At 54.2% G+C, this 26,974-nt stretch overlaps 1 protein-coding gene across 4 annotated transcripts in view; it reads right to left on the bottom strand.

The window, feature by feature from the left end:
• CORO2A (coronin 2A) overlaps nucleotides 1-21,765 on the bottom strand; it is a 46,624-nt gene extending 24,859 nt beyond the window's left edge. Inside the window, exons 1-2 of one of the 4 annotated variants that reach the window (XM_027616757.2) lie at nucleotides 15,247-15,492; nucleotides 11,201-11,250 (exon numbers count right to left, since the gene is read on the bottom strand). In XM_027616757.2, coding sequence (XP_027472558.1) covers nucleotides 11,201-11,250; nucleotides 15,247-15,364 — 168 coding nt within the window. In that variant the 5' untranslated portion in view covers nucleotides 15,365-15,492. Of the gene's footprint in view, nucleotides 1-3,320; nucleotides 3,472-11,146; nucleotides 11,167-11,200; nucleotides 11,251-15,246; nucleotides 15,493-21,621 lie in introns of those variants that run through there. The other 3 variants (XM_027616758.1, XM_027616760.1, XM_027616759.1) reach the window with 3 other exon arrangements.
• Between the last annotated feature and the right edge of the window lie 5,209 nt (nucleotides 21,766-26,974).

The following is a 26,974-nucleotide window of genomic DNA, read 5'->3' as shown; positions in this document are numbered from 1 at the left end:
CCTCTGATCCACCCCAGAAGGAGGTAGGACCTCTGGCTCAGGAAGCAAGGCCCAGGTGAGTTCAAGGTGCCCTGCTGTGGCACACATCTCTGCTTAACCCGCCTCCCATGGAGGCTTCCTTTCTCACCAGGCAGAAAGAAGAAACCACAGGTCTTCGCAACTTCCTGCTAGTGAGAATTTTATCCACAGTCGTTTCTGCTCATCTGAGGCCAGGCCCTGGTTTATCTGCCACTTCTTGGCACAAGGTGTCTATTTTTGCCTTCCATGGGCCGGCATTAGGATCCGCAGTGACACGGTGGGATGCAGGGGCCTGGGGCCTCAGGGTCTCACCCCACTGGCTTAGTCTTCTTCCCTCCATCAGAGCGAGTAGAAGCCTTGCTGCTGTCCACAGACGCAGGGCCACCGCCTGTCCGGGTTTGCCTGGGATGTGGGGAGGGGAGTGAGGGGACGTAGTCCCGATGCTAAAACGGGAAGTGCCTGGGAAAGTCCCAGGCAAACAGGGGCAAATCGGGCACCCCACCAACTGCAGAGGTTTCCAGAAAACTGTCATCTAATTCACACGCAACGATTCTAAGTCACTCGTAACCTTGACTCTGGCAACTTGCTCTGTGAAAGAGAAGGCTCTAGAATGGACGTCCTAAAGAGCCCAACATCCTGAACCAGAGCACAGACCATTTCAAAGCAGAAGAATACAAGGTTTGTAAAGGGAGGTGAATCTGGCTTAATTCAATCAGCAAGCTTCATCCGCTATTGGCTTAGTGCTTCTTCTGGGCCAGGCCCCGTGTTGGGACCAGGGTGCAGGGGCGGGGATGGCCAGTTCCGTCACTGCTCTGCACATGCTCGGGGAGACGGCCGAGAGCAGAAAGGCTGGAGATGGCGTGATCTTAAACTGCTAAAGCACAGGGCTGCAGGCTCCAACTTCGAACACACATGAGCATCACTGACATCAGACCACACTGGGTGTGGGACCCCCGCACTGGCTCTGACACGGGGGCCCTGTGGCTTCTAAATTAAAGTCAAAATGAAGTAAAGGGAAATAAAACGTAAAATGCAGCTTCTCCATCACCTTAGCAACGTTCCAAGTGCTCAGTAACTACATGTGGCTACTGGGTACCCAATTAACAGTGTAATTACAGAGCATCTCCACCACATCTGTGTGACTTTGGGTGGGTGACTTAATGTGGCTATTTCTTCACCAGCAAAATTTGGCATAATAACAACTAACTATGTATGAAGTATGTTCCATGTGCTAACTCAATCCTTGCAGCAATCCCTGAAGTACTATTATCACCCCATTTTTACAGATGAGAAAGCTGGAGGCCCAGAGACGTTAAGCAACTTGTCCAAAATCACACAGGTAGTAGGCGGCTAGCTGGCATTTGAAGCCAACCTGTTCAGTCCTGAGTCCACACTCTCTCAACAGGGCTGCCCGGACAATTAAACAGGATAACCCACACAGCACATGGAGTGATGCTCAGTGCTCAACAAATATTTGCTGGTAAGACTGTCGTGCTCCCGATGTTTATAGCACACTAAGATTTGATTTCGTACGTGACGGCTATGTGTTGACGGCCCAACGTTTTGGAGAGCTGAGTAAAAATCCCAAACCAGAAAGTGCAAAGCACCCCGCTAGGCACAGAGCTCTGACCCCTGGTGCTCACCATGTTGATGGAGGGAACAGACAAGCACCCATGAAAAGCTAACTAATAATCCCTCTTGGTCAAGAGGAATCTGAAGAGTGTATGTGTGCATCTCTCCGGTGGGGACCCTCAGGGTAGAAGCCGGCCGCCTTGCTCAGCCCCGTGCTGAGGGGACTGGGGCTCTTGGTGCGGATGGGAGTCGTGCTGGGCAAGTCAGGGGAAGCCCTCTGGTTTTCTCCATCAGCACAGCCCTCGCAGGAAATCAGGGACACTGCCTCAGGGGAACCCTCCACCAGGCCTCCAATCCACCCCCCCGCCCCAGCCGTATCAGCAGGGGAGGCAGAGGGCCCTGCAGCCAGCAAGTAAAAACAGCCCTGTCTCCAGGTTCTCTCTGCCGTGGGGCCCCTCCTCTGCCCCCATCTCCCTTCTTCCAGGTCTCTGGTCCTTCTGGTCCGGCACAGATGCATCCCCCACAGGCCCACAGGAAATACAGATTGAGTCAGAGACAGAGCCAAGAAAATGCCTCTCTCCTCCTGCTGAGATTAGGCCCGAGGGAGAGCCTCCTCCTGACATCTGACGCTGCCCAGAGCCAGGTCCCTGGCACCGAAGAGGGGCAGGGCACCCCCTGTGATAGCCTGACCTCCCCTGGCCCACGGCCCCCAACTGTCCTGTCCCCCTCCCTCAAGCCTTGCAAAGCCTGGGCGGCCTTTTCTCTGGGCGACTCCCTTTCTGCCCCACCCCAACCCAGGGCTCCTTCCCTGACCTCGCTCTGACACCGTCATTTCCCTTTAAGACCCACCACCCCAGGTCCCCTCTATCCTCAGAAGCAAGCCCACTGCTGGACTTGGGGTGTGAGGTCCCATACTGCCCCTGGCCGTGTCTCATCACAAACTCGTCCTTCAGCCAAGATGGTTTATCTGCTCTCCCCTCAAAGCATTGTGTCTTCCCAAGCACGCCATCTTTGCTCATGCCCCCTTCTCTTCCTGGAAGCAAAGCAGCCCCACGGAAGTACCTAGCTGGGCTCCTAGGATGCTCCTCGTCTCCCTCCACCTTCCTGGACCCCACAGAATCACCACCAGGGAACCACCCTGGCTCGCTGGCCTGAGCTCTCTCTGTCCTATGAGGCTGCCCAGGGCAGGGAGAGAGGAGAATCAGATTCAAATCCTGGAACTCCCCCTGTCTCTGGGCCTCAGCATCCGCATCTGTAAAAGGGTACCCTACTATCTGCCTCACAGAGGCCTGCCAAGGACTGAACAGGATAATGGCTATAAAATACCTTGCAAAGAGCTCAGCTGTGGTTGCCCTTTTCCCTCCCCCGGTCCTGCTGCCCGTGTTCCTGCCTGCTCCCTCCGTCCATTCATCCAGCCATCCACCCATCAGACCGCAGAGTCCGAATGGTCCTCCTCTTTGCTTTGCCCACACGCAGGCCAGATCCCACAAAGCAGGTACCCGGGGCCGGGGAGGAGGGGGGCCCACCTAGGTCCTGGACTAGCTTCCACTCACGCCACCAGCCTCTCCTGAACCCCCTCTTTGGGCACGAGAAATGGGGGGCTGTCATTTTCATGGCAGGTATGCTGGTCTGGTGGGAGAGTCCTGATTCAGACACCGGTTTGCTCCATGATCTTGGGCAACTCTCATCCCTTCTCAGGGTTTGTTTTCTCAGGCAGGTAATACTCTTACCTTGCCCAACTGTTAGGATGGTCCACTGAATGCTCTGCAGCCCATATGCACCAAAACCCGGGACCGTGAGGACGACAGAGCTGCCCCCGTCCTTGCAGGGCTGGTGCCCTTCTCGTCTTGCTTCCCTGGAGACACAGAACCCAGCTTCTTCCTGTTTATTCCCCTAAATCAGGCCCAGACCAAAACTTCATGCAGCTTTATTGCCCCACAATCTCCTTATCTGAGATGTTCAAGAGACAAGGGTCACTGGGGACTTTCTGAAGCCAGCTGTATAGGAGGTTGAAAATCTAGAGGTACTATTTCCTCCTCACCATTCATTTCCCAGCAGAGCTTCTGAGTCTGTCTTTGGACAGAGGGGGCCGCGGAGGCCCGGACCGGGAGAATGCCTGGCTCAGGGTTTCCACAGTGAGCAGAAGCCCTCCAGCCTCAGTTCTGGGGGGGCCCCCACCTCTGGCCCATAAGTCAGCTCCCACCTTGCCCTGTTGCAGGGACCCTGGGGCCCAGAGTGACTTCAACTTGCATTCCTGGGGCCCTCCCAGAGCCTGGCCTCTGCAGGGTGCTGGCGGGGGAGAGGTCAGGATGACGTGGCAGGGACTTCTGCCCTCAGGGGCTCAAGTTGATGGGAGAGGCTGACACGGAACCAGCGAGCTCAATTCGGGGCAAACAGGACTGAACAGGCTGCAGTGGGAAGGTGGAAATCCGGGGAGTGGGTGAGAGCCTCCGGGCAGGTCTGTTTGAGGCCAGCCTGAAAGGCTGGGTCGGGTGAGCTGAGCACAGAGCGAAGCGGGTAAGGGTGCGTGGTGTAGGTGGAGGAAGTAAAAGACACAGCCAGGGAACCACAAGGGTCCGGTCTGGCTGGGGTCTGGGCACATGCAAGGGAGCAGCCAGGTGCTGGCCAAGGGCTCTGAATCTGGCTAAGGCCTTGGCACTCGAGACCACGGGAAGATGTCAGTTTGAAACCAGGGGTGTGGTGAGGTGAGCACTGCCGCGAATGCGGCCCCAGCTATTAAGTAGTTAGAACGTTTGGCCGGAGAAAGTATTTTCTTTCCTCAACTTTGGGCTTGTATCTAAGAAAGAAATAGGTGGGTGAGTGGGTTCTGTTTCAGGCCCGGCTCCAGCTGGCTGGAGGGGGAGCTGTGGAGCATGAAAGGGAGAGGAGGAGGAAGATTCTGAGGCCTTTCTTGTCTGAGCTCAGCAGGAAAAGTGTGCCTGATCAGGGGAGGCCAGAGCCTCGGATTTGCTAACCAGGAGTCAAGGGCTGACCTGTCTCCACAGGTCCTAGCAATTCGAGAGAACCGTGGAGCCGGGAGGCCTGGCTCCTAGACCACATCTCAGTAGCTGGGGTTTTACGTCAGAAAATAATTTCCTTTCTTCCCTCGACCCATTTCCCTGTGCTAAGAGGCCCCAGATATGACTGAGGGCCTGCCTGCCTGTTTCCTGCTCCTGCTTGGGCAGCCCGGCACTCTGATCCTAGCCCAGCCGAACACACTGGAGGGCTCTGGGCAGTCCCTTCCTGCTTCTCCCTCCCCAGCTCAGGACCACGGAACATAATGCTCGGCCTTAATCAATTCTTCAGGTAGCAGCTGCAACAGGGGCCGGGGGAGGACGGCGAGGCCACCGTGTCCCCATTTCTAGCCTCCCTGAGCTCATTTGTTCAGACTGGGCCGGTGGGCCAGGAAGGGCAGGAAGCCCCATGGGGGCTGAAGAGTACAGGAAAGATGTCAGTGCCCCAGGCTGAGGAGGCCCTTCTGGCCCAAGCCCGACTCTCTGCTAGGACTGTTGACAGTATCTCGTGAACATTTTGCAGCTTTCCAACAGCGGGTCCCAACCTGAGGGTGCAGCAGAATCACCTGGAAGGCTGATTAACTCCCAGATTGCTGGGCCCATCCTAGAGTTTCTGATTTAGCAATTCAGTAGGGGGCCCTGAGAACGTGCATTTCTAACAAGTTCCCAGGGCACAGTGGGGGCCACTCAGAGCCACTGCTCTACAACCCAGCTCTGTGATTTGCAGAGAGTCCTTCCCGTTCACTGTTCAGGGTACTCCTCGCATCCACCATGAGAATCACCCCGTCACACGCACACAGCAAGCTGCGTCCAGCTCGGAGCGATGGGGTCACTTCTCGGACGTTACACAACTGCTAGGCGGTGGGAGCCTGTCCTCCAAAGGCTCCATGAGCACACAACCACTTCCTAACTCGGGGCCGCCTGGGGCTGTGACTCTTGCCTTTCCACCTCGCAAATATTCTCAATATACAAACGTGGGCTCAGGCCAGCCCTCAAGCACCAGGCGGGTGCTCGGATGCCAGCCTCCCTGTCTGAATAGCAGGTGTCGAGGTCAGGTGGTCAAGACACAGGCTTCAGAGTCAGAGACCCAGATATAAACCCAGACTCTCCTTTTCTAGATCTTGCAACCCACATGGGCACCTACCTCTCGCCAGCGTGCTTTGAAATGGCGCCAAGGCTTAACAGCACAGTTAGCCTGGTGCAGTGAGTCCTCAATAAACGGCAGCAACTGGTGGGCCCGGACAAGAGCCAGGGAGGGATGTGGGGAAAGATACTAAGCCTCTCTGTGCCTCAGTCTTCTCATCTGTAAACTGGGGTCAACGACAGAACCTAACTTACAGGGAACTGGTATGGATTCAGTGAGTGTATTCATTTAAAATGCCTTAAGGCAATGCCTGGCATGGGGGAAGCTCCGACACATGGTCCTTTTTGTCAAGCGTGAAAATTTCAGCACTCAACGCACACTTTTCACGAATACACGTCAGCAAAACCATTAAAGAATAAAATAGGCTACTGTGAGATCAAAATTTAAAAATCACAGTGCTGCTGGTTGTACAAACAGGGTGAATGTACTCCAGGGCACAGAACTAAAAATGGTTACAGGGGTAAATTTTATGTTATGCAAATTTTGCCCCAAAAGGTTAGAAAAGAGCGAGCAGCACTGAGGTATCAGGGCCCGGCTCTCCCGCAGGGCCATCAGCCAGCTCCTCGCTCTGCCTGTGTGCTCTGCTTTCCCTGGGGAGGCGGGTCCTCCCTCCCCCTCTCACTCCAGGCTAGTCGGGCTACTTGGGGCCTTCTCCGCCCACGCCTCCCTGGGCAGAAGGCCCTGCTGTAGGGGGAGCGTCCTCACCACTTTCCCCGGCGCTTTCAGGAAGGGCCTGGAGGATCTGTGCCTGGACAGAGGGGTGACTCTTCCCGTCCCCTTCCATCTGGCTTGCTGTCCCTCTGTGGGACTCCGGCTGCTCCCGGTGAAGGAAGAGCCCCTGAGGGAGCGGCACCTGCTCACAGGGACTCCCATGGGGCTCTGCGCAGGGAAGGTACACAGATGTTCTGAGACCAGGGGCCCAGCTCCAGCCCCCACTGGCTGTGTGACCCTGCTCAAGTCCTTGTCCCTCTCTGGGCCCCAGTGCCCCATCTGTACAATGGGAATGTGCATCTCTGCTTGCCACTGTCCTGAGGCTTTAGGGAGGCTCTGAAGGGAGAATGCACACGTGCTTTGTTTCCTTATTGCGTGATGTGACCACACGGCGAGGCAGCAGAGATGGTTACAGACATGGTCGGGGCCCGCCTGCCAGGCTCAGACACTGGTCTTAGCACACACCCGCTGGGACACCTTGCTCAGGCCAGTCGACCTCTCCAGGCCTCAGCTTTTGTCATCCTAAAATAGTAAATGAGTCATATATGACAAGCACTTAGAACACTGCCTGGCACACAGCAAATCCAAGATAAATCCAAAATAAATAATAATAGCATTCTACTGAGTACTCACCATGAACTAGGCACTGCCCTATGGTATTTAATTGTATTAATGGGTTGAAACGAACATTTAGCAAAAATGCATAAGGTGAACAGGGCTTACAGATTAAACCAGAAGCACAAAGTGCCCATGTCCTTTCTCTTCCAAGTGGCAATACTTAAAGATCTAAAGATCTGGGGGTGGAGGGGAATCACCTGTGTTGGGAGGCACCCAAACTCCCTTAACAGGCTGGCAGCAGAGAAAGCCTTGTGCCCCTCCCCCACCCCCTTCGTGCGGATTTAAAGCTCTAATTCTTATCTAATCTAATTCTTAGCCAGATGGGCTAACTCCAGCTTTCAAATGATCTTATTACATCTGGGGCAAAAAAAAAAAAAACAGAACAAATATTTCAGGACTGCCCAGCATCAGGGATCCAGGTGGACATCCAGCCCAGCTCTCTGTCCTCCTTTCCACACCACGCTGTCTGAAAAGTCTGAGGGTCTTGGCTTGCACCATTCTAGTGATGGGAAGCTCACTCCTTCTGGGGACAGAGCAGCTCAACTGTCAAGACTTCCTTCTTCTACTGAGCGGAAATCCACACTTCCCCTCCTGCCCTGCCTTGAGCCCCACCAACGGCATCCACTGCCTTTGCGCCACACAACCTTTCAGAGGATCTGAGGCCGCTGACCACATGCCCCTGCGATGGCTCCACTCAGGCAGGGGAGTTTCTTGTGTAACTAAGTTTCCCATCTTCTCCCCATTTTCTTCACCTCCCCATCATGTTCCAAGGTGACCCCATCTCTCACCCAGGTTGGAACCCAGACCATACTCAACTCCTCCAGATGGGGGCTGAGAACCACTCGGTAGAGCAGGTACCCCAAAAGATCCCAGATTCACTTCTTAGAATAGTAGCGCTGGCCAGACCTCAAGGGCTCATGGGGTACAGAAAGGGAAATTGAGTCCACTTGTCCAGGGACATCCCTAAAGAGCAGAACCAGGAATGGGATCTGGATTTCTGGCACCCCAGCCCGGGACAGTCCTCTAAGACATGGAACAAAGTTTCCTTTGATCCTGTGCCTGGATACAGTACCAAATATTTTTTCCTTATCTGTGTTGCCATTCTCAGAGGGACAAATTCCAAGCATGGCTGGGGGAAGAAGTCTTCTAATTGTGAGGCGGGGGGGGGGGGGGTGGGGGGGTGGGGTGGGGGTGGGGATCATTCACGCTAGCTGGACCCTCCTGAGACGCAGGCCTTTGAAAGGTGGGCTGCGTTTCTCCAGATTGTGGTTTAGGCTGGGAAGGATGGGGCTCCTTAGGGTCAGGAGGGGAGACAGACCCCAAGTCTTTGCTGCGAGGAAGGTCAGCTCGGCAGCAGCCCCACATTTGGGAAAGGTAAATCGGGGCACTTCGCCTCACCCTACATTTTCCATGTCTCCTGGGGACAGACCCCTGTGACTACCTCTCTGAGCCCAGAGGTAGTCAGGGGTCACCGCCCTGGGAACAGGTAGAAAAATGGAGCAATCCCACCTCACTGGAACGAAGTTTGATCACAAACACGGTGACTTGTCCGATGTGGCAGCTACATAGAGAAGGACCAGCAGGTTAGAGTAGGGGGACGTTTTTTCTTTATCATTTACTCTTCCCAAAGAGAAAAAAAAATGAGCCCCACTCTGCCAATATTTTATGAGAGTAACTATCATCAGGAGCTGCGAGGCACAACATATACACAAGGCGAGATTCATCGTTTACCAGAGTGACTCTAAATCTGTATTTCAAATAGTGCCCCCCCAATTTAAAAACATCTTGGGCTAACTTATCAGACTTGATTACCTTGTCATTGGTTTTGTGGGGTTTTTTTTTCCCTTGTCTTGTGGCTGCCGATGGGATCATGCCCGGAAACCCAAGTGTTAATTTCTTGTCCACTTGTACTCATATTGTTAGAACCGCTAAGAACCCACTGTTCAGATAGGAATCTTCTAAAACCGCTTGTCCATTTTGTGAGGATTAGTTTAGTTCAAACTGGTTAATATAATCCACAAATCCAATCTGGATTAATTAGTCTGGATTGACCTGGATTCATTAACCAGGTTAAATTAATTGTACTAAACTCCTGAAAACAAAGAGTAGGGGCGTCCTTGCCATCCTTTCTCAGAGTGCTTTCCCCTTCTCTCCAGAGACTTCTGGAGACACGGGACATGAGGCTGTCTGATGGCCTGGGTGCAGGTGTCAGTGGGTCTGCACCTGCCAAACGTGAGCAAAGCTGAATGATTTTCTCTTAGATAATATTTTTCCCTGCACCCCAACGAGCGTCTTGCATACCTCACTTGGGAGGCCACCAGAACAGAAGCTGGAGAGACTCTCAGGATTTTCAGGCTGCACAGGATGGTAGAGATCATCTAGTCTAACCCCCTCACTTTTCAGGTGAGGAAACAAGGACTGCGCAAGGGATGTAACTGGTCCAAGGTCACCTGGCTGGTCAGTGGCAGATCCCAGGGAGAATGAAAACCTCTAGTTCTTGATGCTAAAACCAGCTGCTTCTTCGGTGTCCCGGCCACAGTCCAGCCCCTTACTGGGCCATTCTCGGGTCCCTGTACCTCTCAGCCCTCTGCAGCTGTATCCTCTGTGCCACGAGGTCACCCGCTGGCTCTGAGGGTGGTTGAGGGTGGCATGGAGGTGTGTGTCCCAGTCAAGTTACAAGTGCTATCAGGATGGGGGGGCGGGACATGGAGCCATCAGTAGGCCACGATTCCAGGAGTTACTCTCCTTCACTCTGAAGCCTTGGTTCCTCATCTGTAAAATGGGACTAATCAAACCCAGCTCATGGGTTTGCTGTTTGGATACCCATGAGGTCCCACTGATGTCTGCGGGCTGGGAACTAACCCCTCAGGGGCGTTACTGCTGTCCTCACACTCTGGAAGGTTTTGTTTAGGGGGGTGAGATCTGGGGGTGCTCCTACAGCCTAAGGAGTCTGCCTTTGACTGCCAACCACAGCTCTGGCCACTGCAGGACTTGGAGCCCCGGCAGCCCGGTGGTTCCCCCGGACGTGCCGGCCCAGGCCTGGCGTGGTGGCGGCCAGCTGTGGACATGGGCCCGGGCCCCCTGGGGCCTGCCCGAAGTCCTGCTCCTGTCTCTGCGGCTCCATTCTCCCCTGCTCTCATCCTCCTCATCTCCCACAGCCTTCTCGCCTACTCTGGGCTGTCTTCCTAACCTCCCCACCTGACTTCTCCTAAGCTGAGTCCCACCTGGGCGACCGTGAGACAAAAGCATCCCTTCTTCCAAAACCTTCAATGGCTTCTCTGCGGGGCATTCAAAGCCGAGGTGTGGCCCAGGAGTAAACCAAGAAGAGAGGTGGGGCAGAGTGGGGTGGGGGGGACAAGGGCAGGAGGCCTGGGTGCAGACAAGAAGGGGGTACATTTTCTATAGAGAACTTAAAAACAATAATAAGACCGACTAAAGGTCTGACTTTTTATTATCATGATATGCCTGCAACTCTCAACAGTGTCAATGAAGAAACTCTCCCCACTGCCAGGCCAGGCTGCTCCCACCTCCCCTGCCCTTGGCAAGCACCCAGGACCTGATACTATTCCCTAGACTGAGCCAAACTGGACTGTATGTTCACCACATCCCAAAGAGGCTCGGTACACTTCCCATCAGCAGCCCCGGCTTGCACTGGTTCCTCCGCCAGTAAGTCCCTCCCGGCACTCTGCGCGCTCAGCTGCTCCCCCTTTCAGTCTTCCCGCAAGCATTCCTATCCACGTCCACCCCTCAGGTGGCCACAGCCCCTGGCCCAGGCGTCCTGACACCTAGCCCAGGCTGTATGCAGACCCAGTAGCATCAGGTTCTCATCTCCCAAGGAAGACCAAGGAAAGGAACCACCCTCCGAAATCTGGAACCCACAGCACAGCAAACCACACCAGCAGAGCCACTGCCTGGCTGCGTGACCTCAGACGAGTCCCAGATCCTCTCCAGCCTCAGTTTTCTCCTGTGCAAGGACAATTCATCTCCAAATGACCTCCTTTCCTTGTCCTCAGTCACCCCCTTCCCTTGGCCACACCGTGCACTTTGTCATCATGTGAAAATGTTCCACCTGCTTCCAAAGTCACTAATTCAAGCGCCCCTTTGCTGACTGCACCTTCCGCACCTTCAGCTTCCTGTCATCTGCCAGATGTGACCAGGCCTTTGTTGGCACCCCTGTTGGAGCAATAAAACAGGTTCAGGCCCAAGGAGAGCGCCCGGGTACCACAGACTGCTCTCCAGGGTGACATAAACCCATTCGGCACTGCCCTGACTCTGCTGCCAAGCTTGGATCCAGCCTTTCTGAGAGGCCAGCTCCAGGGATGGCATCTGGGCCGTGCGACATCTACCTGCTGTGAGGTCTGTTTCTTGTGTCCAGTAACCTGGGACACCTTCCCACAGCTCTGCCCCCATGAGACGGCCTATCACTGGCCTCCTCTACCTCGTCCCTGCCCGTCTGCCCCTCCCTTCCCTCCTCCCATGAGGTCCGTCACCTCATCCTCACCCCGAAACCTTCACCTGCTGACTTCTTGCCCATTATCCAGCAAAACTCTGGTGCTGGATGAACCAGGATACCTAAGGAGGGCTGGGGAAAAAAATGGACAAAACCCAAACCAGGACAGGAGGTACCAACGGGGTGACAGCTTTCCCACTACAGCTCTTCTCTCCCCGGGTCGTCTGGGTGGCTCCCTCCTCCTTGGACTCACAGCCAATCCATCACGAATGCCCACCCCCCAACACCTTGTAAACCATCCACTGATCTCTACTCCCCCTGCTGTTCGCACCTGCACACACTCACCTACCAACCATCTTGCCCCCAACCTTTTCCAAAGATGCCCATCTGAGCATGTCACTCCCTGGCCACTGCTCCAGGACCCGCTCCGCCTCTCCAGCCTCATCTGCCCAGGAATCAGAGCTGGAGACACTCAGTGCTTTTAAGTCCTCAAAGGTCCATTTCCTTCATTCAGCCTTGGGGCTGTTTCTTTTCTCCAGCAGGCTCCCTTTCCCCCCTTCACCTGATCGCTCCCTACTGGTCTTTCAGATCTCAGCTCAAAAGTCCTTCCCCTAGGGCGCCTGGGTGGCTCAGTTGTTAAGGTCTGCCCTCAGCTCAGGTCATGATCCCAGGGTCCTGGGATGAAGTCCTCCATCAGGCTCCCTGCTCCGCGGGGAATCTGCTTCTCCCTTTGCCCCTCCTCCCACTCGTTCTCTCAATCTCTCTCTCTCAAATAAATATATAAAATCTTTAAAAAAGAAAAAAGTCCCTCCCTTAGAATAGCCTTCTGCAGCGACCCTGAACTCAGCACATTCTCTGCTCTGCAAGCTTTGACGCCCTCTCTTCTCCTTCAGGCACCTGTGGCAGGTTTTGTGAGGCTTTAGGATTACTGCCCATCTCCTCTGGTCTGTGATCCCACCAGGGCAGCACCTATGTCTGTTCTCTGCTCTGTATCCCCAGCATCGAGCGGGCTTCACAGGCACTCAGTGACCCATACATGGATAAAGGTCTCATTCACAAGAGTAAACTGAAAAATAACTTCGTAGGAAATGAATGAATGGGCCTTTCTGGGTGAGGCTGTAGGGTAATCTGTGTGGGGCAGGTCTCTGTGGTCTCTCTCCAGGGTGGGCCATAGGTCAACCTACTCTTGGTAATGATCGTAACAAGGATGAGGCTAATGAACCAGCCAACCAGCTCTCAGAGCTCCTTCCTGTCCATTATCTCCCCCGCTCCCCTCCAGGCCTCCCCCCATTACTCACAGTCCTGGGAGTTTAATGACCAGTCCACTGGGGCATTTCTGAACTCTGAACTGGCATATGTTCACTCTGCAGCGTGAAAACTTTCTTCTTCCTAAGGGCCAGCACTCAGGAGCCTTTTCTTTGTGGGGTTGGAGGAGGAAAAAGTGATGGATGGGTTCAAATCCCAGCTTTATCTTTTGCTGGCTGTGTGACCTTGCAAAAATCACTTAACCTCTCTGGGGCCTTGGTTCCTGATCTATAAAAAGTGGACAGGAATATCTAGCCAGGAGGTTGAGAGAGGATTAAATGAATATACGTATATTAAGAGTCTAGTATGGGGCCTATTGCATGTCATATCGGATTGATTCTAAGACACAGTTTTTTAACATTTAACATCTCTGAAACTGGGATTCACCTTCTAGTTTGCTGTTTTTTCTTTCTTAGTGGATTATAAAATAATGGTGTATCTCACAACAGATGGTACCCTGCGTTCAAGAAAATATGACAGTAGCTTAGTTTCTTCATTTCCATTGCGAAGAGGTGGGAAGGTGTGTGAGAGCCCCACGGACCAAAGACCAAGAAAGTGCATGGTTGAGGGAAAAGGGTCTGCTGGGGTCTGGCATATTGAGGTGGAACCCTGAAGCATCACAGAATCTGAAGGCACAGGCCCTCCCTAGCCAGCGGGCCTGCTGGACCTGTCCCTGCTGCCCTAGTCCCACTCCCGGTGTGGCCCAAATGCCAGGAGAACCCTGATCTTTCTGGATCTGACCCTGTGCTCCTGTGATGTAGCCTGCGGTCCCTGGTCTGGACAATCCGCTCACCATGCTGACAGCACTTGCAGCCACCTCCAACCCCAGTCTCTGTCCCAAGAAGGGTCCTAGAACCTATCCCAGAGACCTCTCCTTCAGTGACGCCTCCATCAAGCCATCCCTGGCCTCTGCTCTCAACTGTCCTGGAGGGCCATCAGGGGGATATCATCCAGGCCTCACCCAAGGCTGTGGGCTATGGGTGCCTCCTGGAACCCTCCAGCCTGCTGATGTCAGACTGTTATACTATCTACAGTATGCTGTCACATGTATTACATACAGACAACTTGTTCTAGAAATAAATGTCAAATTGCATGCAAAAATTTCAAAATATAGAAAAGACAAAAGTGATAGTGAAAATCAACCAGCTTGATGTGTGTCTGTCTGCGTATTTTTCCATATTCGTAAGTTTGTAGATAGATACATTCTTTTCCCATACTCAAACCCAAGCAGGCTCAGTGCCCACATACTGTTCTCTGCCTTGCTTTTCCAGTTAACGTGACCTCGTGGACCTCCTCGACCCAGAACTGTCTCTCCTCAGTGATCTCATGGCACTCCCATCTTCCCCGCCCTTCCCTTGGCAAGTCCCCTCGCCCCTCTCACCCAGGTCCTGAGGCCTGGCCCGTGCTTACGGCCTGATGACTTTCTGCAGATACTTGTCCTCTTCAACGGGACAGGGCTGTGACTGGCCCCCTCTAAGCACAGCCACACCGCGGTACAGAAATACTCCTGAGCTCTTAAATCAGGGGTATGAGGTGAATAGAGGCTGTCTGTCCCTGTTGGCTTTGATTGGAGGCCTTTTATTTTTTTTTCAAAGATTTTATTTATTTATTTGAGAGAGAGAATGAGAGATAGAGAGCATGAGAGGGAAGAGGGTCAGAGGGAGAAGCGGACTCCCCGCTGAGCAGGGAACCCGATGCGGGACTCGATCCCGGGACTCCAGGATCATGACCTGAGCCGAAGGCAGTCGCTTAACCAACTGAGCCACCCAGGCGCCCTGATTGGAGGCCTTTTAAAACAGACCAGATGTTCTCTGAGACCCAGAAGGATGCTGGTCCTGTATTTCCTGAACCCCCAGGGGCTCCAGACATCACAATTAACAACGAACAGGTACCTGACATTTTATAGCTTAAAAGCGCTTCCATGCTCTTTATCCAATTTCGAGCCTCACAACCACCCTATAAATTAGGCAAAGCAGGTATTTACTTCTGAGCCATTCTACAGATGAAGAGGCTGGGGCTCAGACGGGTGGGCCTTTTACCCTATGACCTTCTTTGCTTTCCTCCCCTCCAATATCTGGCTGACTCCCATCCCACTAACATCCCAGCTCAGATGTCACCTTCTCCAGGAGCCTTCCCCACTTCCAGCCCCACCCTAGGCTAGGTTAGATGCCCGTCTTTGAGGGCCACAGCTCCTGGGCTTCCCTATCAGAGCTGGGGCCCCCCGCCCCCACCCTCCGGCTGTGTGCCCTTGCAGGCAGTGATGGGTCTGGTTTCTCTCCAACCATACTCCCCAAGCACAGGGAAGCCTCGGTAGATGGCTGCTAGGATGAAGATCGTCACAATCATCCAGGCAGGAAATATTCTCCCCTCTTTATGGGTGAGAACAAAGGGCATAAAGAAGGGACAGGACTTGCCTACAGAGCACGTTATTGGCCAGGTCAGGTCTCCCTCCTCAGAGGCGTGGCTTCCTTCGTTCCACTGTGTCTTTTGTTGTCTGCAATCCTGGACTGCAGGCCACTGCCCCAGGTTCATTTCTGTCTCCTCTGGTGCTGGTTGGGCCCTACCTGGTTCAGCCAGGTGTGAAGGGGAGTGTTGTGGAGGTGCTCTGGCTGGGGCAGGCTCAATCCCCCGGCCTGAGCCAACAGCCCGGGGTAGCCTCAGGGATAGCAACAGTAGCTGCCCATCTACTGAGCACCTCCGTGTGCTTGCACTTTCCACCTACACCTCACTGCACCCTGCAACTGGCACCATTATGATGCCATTTTGCAGTTGGGGCGGGGTAGGGGGGTGGGGAAGACCCCGGCGCAAGGCTCACCTGGTCGCTGTGCCGGGCCTGCATGCCAGGACTGCATCCCTAGCAGCAGGCGGCCCCAGGAGCTTGCTGGCACCAGAGCCAGAAATAAATGCACAGTCAGAGTACAAGAGACAACTTCCAGGGGGCCTGCAGGCCTGGCAGAGCCCCAAACTCTCCCTCCCCATCTCCTGGCCACCTCCCACCCAGGGCCCGCAGGAAGGCTGAGACTCTTGAGCTCAGGGAGGCGAGGCCTCCCCCGGCAGCCGGCCCGGTGGTCCTGGACACTCCCTGGGGGTGGGGTCATGCCACCTGCCAGCCCCCTGCAAACTCTGGGCTCAAGGCCAGAACAAAAGCACCTGCCACATCAACCCTGCACAAGTTCTCAGCATCCTATTTCTTCTTAGAATGAACCCTCACATATCTGCTCCCAACTAGGTGAGAGATGCTACACAAGGCCCTGCCTTTCACTGAGCCTCACCTGGCCGATCTGTGACCTGATGCTGGGGTGGGGTGAGTTGGGGGGGGGTGTCTCAATGGGACCCACCAACTGACATTCCAGGTAGCAGAGCACAGAGATGAAGACCCTGGACACTGGAGCCTGATGACAGGGCTTCAAATGGCTGACCCTGGGCCCCAGTGTCCTCATCTGTAAAATGGGGAGACTAGGGCGCCTGGGTGGCTCAGTCAGTTAGGCGGCTGCCTTCAGCCCAGGTCACGATCCCAGGGTCCTGGGATAGAACCCTGCATCAGGCTCCCTGCTCAGCAGGAGCCTGCTTCTCCCTCTGCCTCTGCCCTCCACCTGCTTGTGCTCTCTCTCTCTCTGTCAAATAAACAAAATCTCTTAAAAAATGGGGAAAATAGTAGAAAAAAGACAAAGTTAATACACCAAAATATTGATATTGATTATCTGAGATGAAAAGAGAAGATATGGATAATTCATTTGGTTTTCCTTTTTTTTTTCTAAATTCCCCATTACGATCAAGTATTTATAATAGAAAAAAACATTCTTTGTAAATTAACTTTATTGAGATATAACTTACATACAATAGAATACACCCATTCTAAAAAGCAGTAATAATAAATGAGACTGTCTATTCTCCATAATGCTTTGAGGATTGAATGGGTTAATGTATGTCAAATCTTAGATGGTGCCTGGAGCAGAAGTGTTATTAAGTGTTTGTTCAATAAATAAGCTAAAACCAGCCTGGCTTCCTCCTCTTCCTCCCCCTGCTCACCTGGCCTGGACCCCCCTCCTCACTCCCAGCACTAAGCTTGGCAGATCCTCTGCCCCCACATTCACTGGTTCAATGCCTGGGTCCACCTCATCCCCCAGCCTGGATTATTTCCACGCCTTCTCCCTGCACCCCCGAGGAAGCGCACTAACACCCAGATCTGGCCATGCCCTGGCCCCATCCCACAGCTCCTCCCTGCCCTCTACTAAAAGCCCTAGCTCCTCTGTGAGGCACGGTGTCTCAGCAAGCTACCTAATGTCTCCGTATCTTTGTTTTCTTAACTGAAAAAGGAGTAAAATGAGTGTCCCCTCCTCGGGGCACCTGACTGGCTCAGTCAGTACAGCACGCAACTCTTGATCTCGGGTCATGAGTCTGAGTCCCAAGGGTGGCGTGGAGTTTACTTAAAAAAAAAGAAAAAAAGAGGGGGCGCCTGGGTGGATCAGTCAGTTAAGTGTCTGCCTTCGGCTCAGGTCATGATCCCAGGGTCCTGGGATGGAGCCCCACGTCGGGCTCCCTGCTCGGCGGGAAGCCTGCTTCTCCCTCTCCCTCTGCCCCCCACTTGTGCTCACTTGCTCTCTGTGTCAAATGGATAAATAAAATCTTAAAAAAAAAAGAGTACCCCCCTCCAAAACTTAGAGGATGCCATGAGGTACAGGGCAGGGTCCACAACCCAACCACCAGTGGCACCTCTCACCAGGCTCCCCCGCCTCCTCCGTCGCTGTTTCGACCCGTTCGCCCGTGAATGTGCCAGGCACGGTCCTACCCCAGGCCTTTTGCACTGGCTGTCCCTTCCACCTGGATGGCTCTTCCCCAGAAACCAGCCCAGCTCCCTTCCTCACCGCCTTCAAGACTTTGCCCCAAAGTCTCCCACTTAATGACCCCCCCAACCACCCAGTTTAAAACCGCAACCAAGCCCTTCCACTCCCCCTCACACGCCCGAAACATAATCCCTGTCTTTTATTTCTTCCACCCCATTTATCACCATTTGCTTTACTTATTGTTTATGGTCTTTTTCCCCCCTATTAGATTGTAAGTTTCTTTAGGACAGATTGCTTGGGTCTATTGTATTTACTGTCGAGACTCCTGCCTCCACCCCAGAAAATACCGAGCACAGTGTAGGTGTTCAATAAAAGAACAGCTAAATGACTAAATGAATGAATGTAAAGCACTTAGGACAGAATCGGGCAGGTGGGAAGTACTCAATATTATTACTATTATTATTATTATTGATTCTTCAGAGTGAGGCTCCCATGCCCTTCCTCCTTGACTTTTCCAAGCTTATAATCACACTGTCCTAGCCTCCACTATACCCTGCCAATTTCTCAATTATGGTAGAGAGCACAGGGCTCTTTAATTCTTTTTCCATTTAGACTGAACTGAATGAAATTGTCATTTCTTGTAAGTCAAAAACAGTCAGATATTGGCCCTTTCACATAGTTTAACCTAACATATTTCTCATGGCAACCTGCAGGACCCTAGGAGGCACCTCAAGGCCTAGTATACAATAGGTGCCCAATAAATGTTTGTTCACAGAAGTCAAGTCACCTATTCCTGGCCCTTCATAGTAGGTGTGATTGCAAAGCACCTCTAATCTGGTCTGAAGGAGGCAAGGCACAGTCTATAGACTTAAAATAACAAACAAAAGATCCTGCTGCACTCTTTTCTGGTCTTCCTGAAAAATCTCTGTCCCCTGATATCTGGCAAACAAAAATAAAAACAAAACCACACGCCACTCTTATAACAATCCAGGTTCTGGCCATTTGGAAGTAACAAAAGTTTAATGCTGAATGAAGCCACTTCCCAGGGAAAAAAAGACCAGCTGCCTGTCTCTAAGAGGATTCATTTCATGATGGGGGAGGAAGGCTAGAACATTCTTTGGTTATCACCGTGTTCACTGTTCCAATACAGGCTTTAGTTACAGAGATCTGTTAGGTCCCCAAGCTGGGTTGTCGGAGCTGAAAGAAATTCAGCAATCACTGAATCTATCCCGTTTCACGGATGGGGAAAGTGAGGTCAGAAAGGGAAAGCGGGGGGCGCCTGAGTGGGCTCAGAAGGTTGGGCGGCTGCCTTCAGCTCAGGTCATGATCCCTGGGTCCTGGGATCGAGAAACTTGTGGGGCTCCCTGCTCAGTGGGGAGTCTGTGTCTCCCTCTCCCACTGCCCCTACACCGCGCCCCCTGCCCCCGCTCGTGCTTGGCTCTCTCTCTCTCTCTCTCAAATAAATAAAACCTTTAAAAAAAGAAAGAAAGGGAAAGGGACGGAACCAAGGTCACACAGCAGGGTACACGAAGAGTTCATCCTGGAATCTATGCCTACTGATGTTAATCTTGTGAGCTTTCCTCTGGACCACATTGCTTTTATGTTGGCAGGATTCCGGCAGCTTTAATGCTACTATTTTTTAATGCTGTACTTTTCAAATGAAATGTTTATTAAACCTCAGATAAAACACCAAGAGCTTCACTATGAGAAAACTTGTTATAAATAACAGCATTGCATTCATCTTTCTCTATAGTTCCTTCCTCAGGGTAAAGTCCTCAAAGTAAGAAGTCTAGGGGCAAAGGGCAGTTAGAATCATTTTCCTGGACTCTTGTAACAGGCTGCCAGATTGCCCTGCAAAATTAAATGCTGCTGGAGAATTCCCACAGCCTTGCCAGCAGAAAGGTTTATCCTTTTGTATTTATTTTTGTTAATTTTATAGGAATAAATCAGGCTGCTTTCACTTACTATATGGTATGTGTCTTCCAACAAATAAACAAATACTCTGGTCTTGGAATCAGGATCCCTGGGCTTGGCTGCTGGTTTGCTGTGTCAACTTGGACAAGTCATGTCCCCTCTGGGGCTAGGGGATGCATATCTAGACAATGAGGGGGTTGAAGAGCTGATTTCTTCAGATCCCTTTCAGCTTGGACATGCCATAATTCCATAGTACAGTTTTAAATTATTAGCATAGGATGACTTTGTAATAGCCAGAATCTGCCATGCCCCTAAATCAAGCCAAAGTGCTGAGCAGGAAAACAGAGCCCGGATTATACATATGTAGAGATGACAAGAGACTTAGGTAGCACTTAAGCATGTGTGTTGGAGCTCCGTTCGAGTGACAGCACATATACTTAGGCTGCTTTTACGAGTGGGTAATAATACTCATTTGCGGTCTAGCTCCGGGTTCTGTGAGGCTCCACCATAACCAGAAGGCACGGTCATGGTCACACTGTTAGTCAGACTGAGAATCCCAGACTTGCAGTCAAAGGTAGTTCACCCCCAGCCAAGTGCTCATCCAGCCTCTGTTCACATCCCTCTGATGACACAGAGCGCACCACCTGCCCAGGCAGTAAGAAAGCTCTTGGGTGAGGGCAGGTCATGAAGTGGACAAGAGCAACCAGAAGGCCCAGATGTGGTTCTCAGAAACTACTCCCTCCATCAGGGCAGGCAACAGAAGAGGAGGAGGAAGAGGCACTGAAGGCAGGACAAAGGGCCTGGAGGGGGGCTCCTCTGGCTCCGCCCCTCCCCCCAGACCTCTAAGGCACTGCTAACCCAAAGGCCCTCCACAGGTGCGGGAAGTGCAGAGCCCACATTCCAGCCCTGATGCCGGTGGGTTCTGAACCAGCCCCAGGCTCAGTGCTGCTTGCTCTGGGGCAGACACCCCAGCTCCAGCCTCTTCCCTCCGCTCCCTTTGGCTCTGGCAGGAGAAGCAGTGCTGGGCCTGGGGCTGTTGGGCCTGGAAGTGAGCGGACTGAAGGGACCAGATGATTGCCCCACAGTGGAGGAAGACGAGGAAGATGTCTGTGTGCCCAGAGCAGGACCAGCAGCTTCCAACTGTTACAGAGTTAATGAGATCCCCATCTCCACCAACATCCCCCTTGTGTAAGGGGGAAGCAACACCTTCCAGAGGGGATTTTGCGGAGCCATTGGGCCAGATGCCAGAGGTCTTTTGTTTTGTTTTGTTTTACCCTGAGAGCCTGGAGCCACAGTCCCTCAGACACGTGCTCTGTCCCAGACCCAACCCCACCCAGACACAGCTCTCTTGGCACTGTCGCCCCTTGGAGGGCCACACCCGAACCTGATCCAGCCCTATCATACCTGGCGGGGCAGGGACGGGGAAGAGTCCGTTCCATACCGTTCTCTAAACCCTGGTGGGTTCATGGGTCTGGTCCAGGCCAGTCTGCAGCTGATGGTCCCATCACCCCCAACTCAGGGCTCCCCCGGCAAGGCTGACTTGGCTGGCCGGCTCCGACCGCCCCACCCTGCATGCCCAGGCGGGCTCGATGGGGACCTCGGGCTGTCGACCCCTCCTGCTTCCCGTATCTGGAAGCTGAGGCCCTGCCCTTCAACCAGTCAGGAGGGAGAGCGTCCAGACGGGTCCCGCGGGGGCACCCGGGCCACCAGCGGGGCCCTGTCGGGACCTGCTCGCCACACCCAGCGTGAGCGGCCCTCCCTGCGGGCAGGAGGGGTGGGCGGTGCAGACAGTGCCGATCCCAGCCCCGAGCCGTCGGGAGCCTGGACCTCAGAGCGGCCTCCCCCAACAGCGCGGAGCGGAAGGGGCTACCATTGCGCCCGCTATCCCAATGGGGAAACTGAGGCCTGGAGAGGGGCGGTGCTTTGTAAGGTCACGCGGGGGTGCCGGAAGCCTCGTCCCCCAGCGCCCCGCCGGGTCCCCCGCGGCGCGCCGAGCCCAGCATCCCTCCCAGGGCGCTGCAGCCGGGAGACGCAGCGCACACACCTCGCGCGCACCGGGAAGGCACGGCTGACGGCGCCGGGCCGCCCTACCTTGATGACGACAGCGCAGGTGGCGGTGGCGGCCGCGGCGTCCGGCTCCGGCTCCGCGCTCCTCACCGCGCGCCGAGTGCCCGCGCGCAGCGCCGCCGCCTCTTCCCCGCCCCGCAGCCGGGAGGGCGGGGCCGATGGGCGGGGCTGGGGCTGGGGCCGGGCACGAGCCCCGCCCGCGCGCCCCGGGCCCGAGGGGCACCGCTCCTTCCCCACCCTCCCGACCGCGCTCCTGGCCCCCGGGATCCGTCTCCGGGCGCGCGCACGCGCACAGAACAGGCGCGCACACCGGCGCGCATACGCCGCAGCGATTGGGGCGGGCTGCCCGGCGACCGAGCGGAGGCTGGGGACAGGCGGACCCGCCGCTCCCTCGCTGCGTGCCACGGGGCGAGGAACTCGACCTCCCGAGCCTCCGTTTCCCCCTTGGCGAAATGGAAACAGTAACTGTTTCTGCGTCCGAGAGCTGTTTGAAAATTAGAGGAGACGACTTAATTTACCGGCCCGGCAAAGTGCGCGCGCAGAGCCCACCACCGGGGTGGCGCCTGGTAAACCCGGCTGGTAGAGAAATTCTTGAGGCTTCCCAGTCGGCGGGGAGGAAAAGAGCAGGGAGGGCGGCTCAGTAACGGGAGGACTCCGTTCTCTCGGCAGCTAGGAGGGGGCCCTGCCGCCCGGTCTCGCCGGCTCTGGGGTCCTGAGCACACTAGGCAATGGGAGGAGATGCGGAGGCCCCGCCTTTTAATAAAACTACCACCTCACACTTACTGAGCGAGGCACTGTTCTAGGCACCTTAAAAGCATTACCTCACTTTACCGTCACACAAGCCTGTGAGGTTACAGTTACCTATTTTACAAATAAGAAAGCTGAGGCACAGACAGTTTAAGCACCTCGCTTAAGATCACACAGCTAGTCATCAACCCCAAGCAGCGCGGCTCCCAAGTCCAAGCTCAGAGCAACTTCACCACACCACCCCTCTTGAGCAAGAGCTCTTTGTTTTGTTCAGTTGTGTATCTCGGAGCACCTAGAACACTAGCCAGCTCAATTTTGAGTGAATAACAGAGCATACTATGTACTTTACAAATATTATTTCATTTATTTTATTTTTTTTAAGATTTTATTTATTTATTTGAGAGAGAGAGAGAATGAGAGATAGAGAGCACGAGAGGGAAGAGGGTCAGAGGGAGAAGCAGACTCCCTGCTGAGCAGGGAGCCCGATGCGGGACTCGATCCCGCGACTCCAGGATCATGACCTGAGCCGAAGGCAGTCGCTTAACCAACTGAGCCACCCAGGCGCCACAAATATTATTTCATTTAATCCTAGTGGCCCTTTTATTTAGCTATTATTACCATTTTACAGGTTAGAAGATTGAGACTTAGAGTGGCTAAGTAAGTGGGGGCTCTTGAGTATCTCCTTGGAAAGAATAGCCAGGGCTAAAGCCTGCAACTCATTCTCTGTTCACTGGGCCACTCCCTGCCCAGAGTCCCCTCCCGACTCCCCATCCCTACTGTGTGTGGCCTTCAAAGCCCCCTTCACCACCCCCCCACACACACTGCTCAGACTGAATTTGAGCTTCAGGTATCAACATGAGTCGGATATTTGATGTTTCAGAAAAGCATATGGAGAAATCAGAATGTTGTGGGAGTTCCTTATACTTATGGCTCAATATTGCCCTTATTTTTAATCACTCCTGGGGGTGGGCACCACCACCTTTCCAAGGCTAAGGCATCTGAATGCCCTAATTCACCTAGGGCTTGGGCCAGTATCTTGGGTGCGTCCCCCCACCCCCCCACACACACACCTCTGTGCCTTTGCGCACATGCTCTGCTGTGCCAGGAAGTCTCTTCCTACAGCATCTCCGCCTTTCTAAACCAAGGTGTCCTTCCTTCCAGGTTCATCACCTACCCAGAGAGCCTTTCTACATGCCCCGAGGATGTGTCTTCTCAGCCTTGTGTCTGCATCTTTGCCCCCCTGCGCCATGGTGGTGGGTGGCTGGGACTGTGCTGGGGAAAGACCGGTTTGGCCGGGACCTCTGGGGGCCATGGGCATAATATGGACTATTGGGAGGTCACTGGAGGCCTCTGCAGTAGACACAATCCAGGACCCTTTCTGGGGATGCTGCACATGTGCATGCCTGTACACCTGTGTGTGTGTGTGTTGGGGGGGAGATTAGAACAAATACCCTAATCTCTCCCCCTAATCCTGGTCCTTTTGAGGAAGGTCCTTTTGAGATTAGAACAAGGACCCTAATCTCTCCTCTTAATACTGGTCCACCCCCCTAACCATCCTATGAATTGCACACCTTCTGAGGCAGAGCAGGGATGACCTGCCCAGGGGTCCCTAGTTAGAAAACCACAAAATCGGTTTGGCCTCAAAGTTGGGCCCATCTGCCAGCACCTTCTGTGGGGTCTCGGTTGATTGGGACAGGCCAGGAAACCGCCACCCTCTTCCTTCCCTGTGTGTCAACGTGGCCAGCTTTGTTTAATCTGCCACGTGTGGGCCAGTGCCTTGTGCAGGACCAGAATGTGTGTGAGAAAGGGTGGCACATTCTTCATCTACCTGCCCAACATGGAGCTTTCTGGGCAATATGGCCGTGCACTGGGAGACTGAACTAAGAACGAGGGAACGGCGGTGCCTGGGGGGTGAGGTTCGGAGTGTGGGGAATGTTAGCCAAGTACAGACATTCTGTAGAAGTCAGTGTCCACCTCTCACTTTGGGGCGGGGATGGGGGAGTCTTCCCTCCAGGTCCTTCCTCCTCCTTTGAGGAGTCCCTTTATTCTGGGGATATTGCCCCAGGCAGGTTCCCTGGGCAACTCCTGTCCCCTCCCCTATCCAGTGCAGCAGGGATGGCAGCTTGCTGGGGGCCCAGTGTCTGAGAGAGAGAGAGAGAGAGACACGCTTTGAGCTGAGAGGTCCCATCTCCTGGGGTAGGAGGGTGGGGCTGTGAGGGATCAGATCCTCCAGCCCTAAAAGGCAGCAGCCCCTAGGGATGGGGGGCAACAGCTGTGGTGCAGGGCCAGGAATCTGACACCAGGGGTGGGCCCCCAACACCCTTGGGGAAGAAGGGGGAGGGAGGGGAGGCAGTAGCAGCTACAGACCTTCTTGAGGTGTGACACCCCCACTTCCATCAGTCCCTGTTACAGCCTCCCTGTCAGGTGGATGGTTCTTCTATTTTCCTTTGCTCTCCCATGGGGCCCTACATCACTCAGGAAGCTATAGGCCAGGCTTGTTCTTTCCCCTGGATCCTTTGGTGTTTTAGGCTCCAGAGAAGTTGAGGTGAGCTGGATGGAATGAACCCTCCCTGGTCTTATAGTTAGCACCTCTAAAGCTTAAGCATGGCTTAACCACTCAGCAGCTGTGTGGCTTTGGGCAAGTTAGTTAACCTCTCTGAGGCTTCATCTTCTTGTTTCTAAATTGAGTGTGGCCTGGAGTGAGCAGTGCTCTAGGACAGGCCATTCTCATTCCTGGCTCCAGCTCCAGCATTTCATTTCAGGGCTGGAGGAAGCTGGACCAGGGTCAGTCCTATGGTCTCCAACCCTCCTGGTGTATCAGAATGCCCATGCCCCACAACAGGCTCTGTGTGGCACACAGCACTGATATTCTTTAAAAGCTGCCTAGGTGAGTCTGTGGTGCAGCCAGGTACAAACCAGAGGTTACGGGGCTGGGTCAACCGCAAAGCACCAACCCCTTCCCCTAGTCCGGGAGGGGCAAGGTGGAGGCACTGAGCTGTGGGCAGAGCTGCTTCTCAGCCTGGGGGTGGGGAGGGGAGATGAGGAAGAGGGAAGAGGGAGAAAGGAAGAAGGGTGAGGAGAACGGGCAGGAGGAGGAGGGGAAGGAGAGGGAGGAAGGAGAGGGAGGAAGGAGGAGGGGAGGAAGGAGAGGGAGGAAGGAGAGGGAGGAAGGAGAGAGAGGAAGCAGGGGAGAGATAGGAAGGGAAGAAGGGAGAGGGGGGTGTCATTTATCTTGACAGCCTCTGTCTGATCTGGGATTGTTTATTTTTTGCTGAGGAGGGAATTTGAATTTCAAGGCTGGAGCTGAAGGTCCAGCTCCGTCACCTTTCCTGGAGCCTTGGGCCTTTTCGAAGCCCTCTGGGTGACTTTTCTCCATATAAAGGCCACTCCCTGCCAGTGGTGGTGCTTTACTTTGTGCCAGGCACCAGCGTCATGTCCTTTAGCCCTCCTGGGAGCTCCAGGAGGCTGGCCCCCTTGTCTCCCCAATGATGCCTTTAGGGGTGCAGAACCCAGCCTGCTGGGGGTGCAGCTAGGACCCCTGCAGGCTGCCATCATGCCTCACAGATGCCATTTAGTGGTGAAAGGAATTCAGCAGATGTAAAAGTTTGGCAAAAATGAGGAAGGTCGTCAAGACCCTATGTGGAGTGCTCACGGCAGACCCGGGGCCCTGGGGTCAGCCAGCAGCGCCTGTCACGTGGGAGGAAAGAACTCTGAACGTCTCTTCCCCAGAGCTGTGTAGGGGGCACAGTGTCGGGGAACTGGGTACCTGGGTGTCAACCCCTCAAAGTTTACACTCGTGGGAGAGCAGGCCAGTTCCCAGTGGCAGATGTGGCCTCCTTCCCAGCCCTGGACAGGAACCTCAGATCAGAGAGGGAAGTCTCCGTGCCTGAATCCTGCACCCCTAGTCCTGCCTACCAAAGACTACCCAGCGCGAGCCTGTACCAACACAGTCAAGGGTTCGCTGAGAAATGAGCGACCAAAATCACTTATGTAGCCTTGACCCCCTGCATGGGGGGGAGCGGGGGCGGGGGTCTCTGACTGCTGAGGAAGGGCCCGGAAGAGCCCAGAAGAACTGAAACTGAGCTCCTGCACACAGTGGGTGCCAGAAGAGCCAGCCCTGACTTGGCGACAGGCAGTAGCTACGTCCCTCTCACCACCTTTTCCTCACCCTCCAGCCACCCATTTTTCAGAGAGGAGGGGACTCTTCTTGCCTGGGCCCATGAGGCTGGCAGAGCGAGATCAGGCGTTGGGCGCCTGACCCAGGGCTCTCTTGGTGTGGGCAGGGGTTTTCCTCGGAACCCCTTCCCCCCAAACGGGCTGTGAATGGAAAGGTGGGCATAGGTGCAAGGCTCAGGAAACAGGCCTCAGTAGAGGGGAGCTGGGCCCGGGACAGAAGCAGAACCAGCACTGGAGAGGCGCTGTGGCCCAGGAAGACACACCCCAAATGCACAGGGCCCTCGCTCCTCGGGAAACCAGGAGGGCGGCGGGCCCTGCAGAGACGCCCACAGAAGCAGAACCCAGGGATGTCCCAGGCTGGGAAGGCCCTAGTGGTGGGACACCCTGGAGTCCTGGGCTGACCCAGGAGCAGTTGGTTACTGGGAATCATTCAAGTTCCAAAGCTTGTCAACTA

Source organism: Zalophus californianus, chromosome 13, assembly GCF_009762305.2.
Source record: "Zalophus californianus isolate mZalCal1 chromosome 13, mZalCal1.pri.v2, whole genome shotgun sequence".
NCBI classification, from domain to species: Eukaryota; Metazoa; Chordata; class Mammalia; order Carnivora; family Otariidae; genus Zalophus; species Zalophus californianus.
The sequence above is the reverse complement of the archived record's forward strand: the minus strand, read 5'-3'. Positions and strand labels throughout refer to the sequence as shown.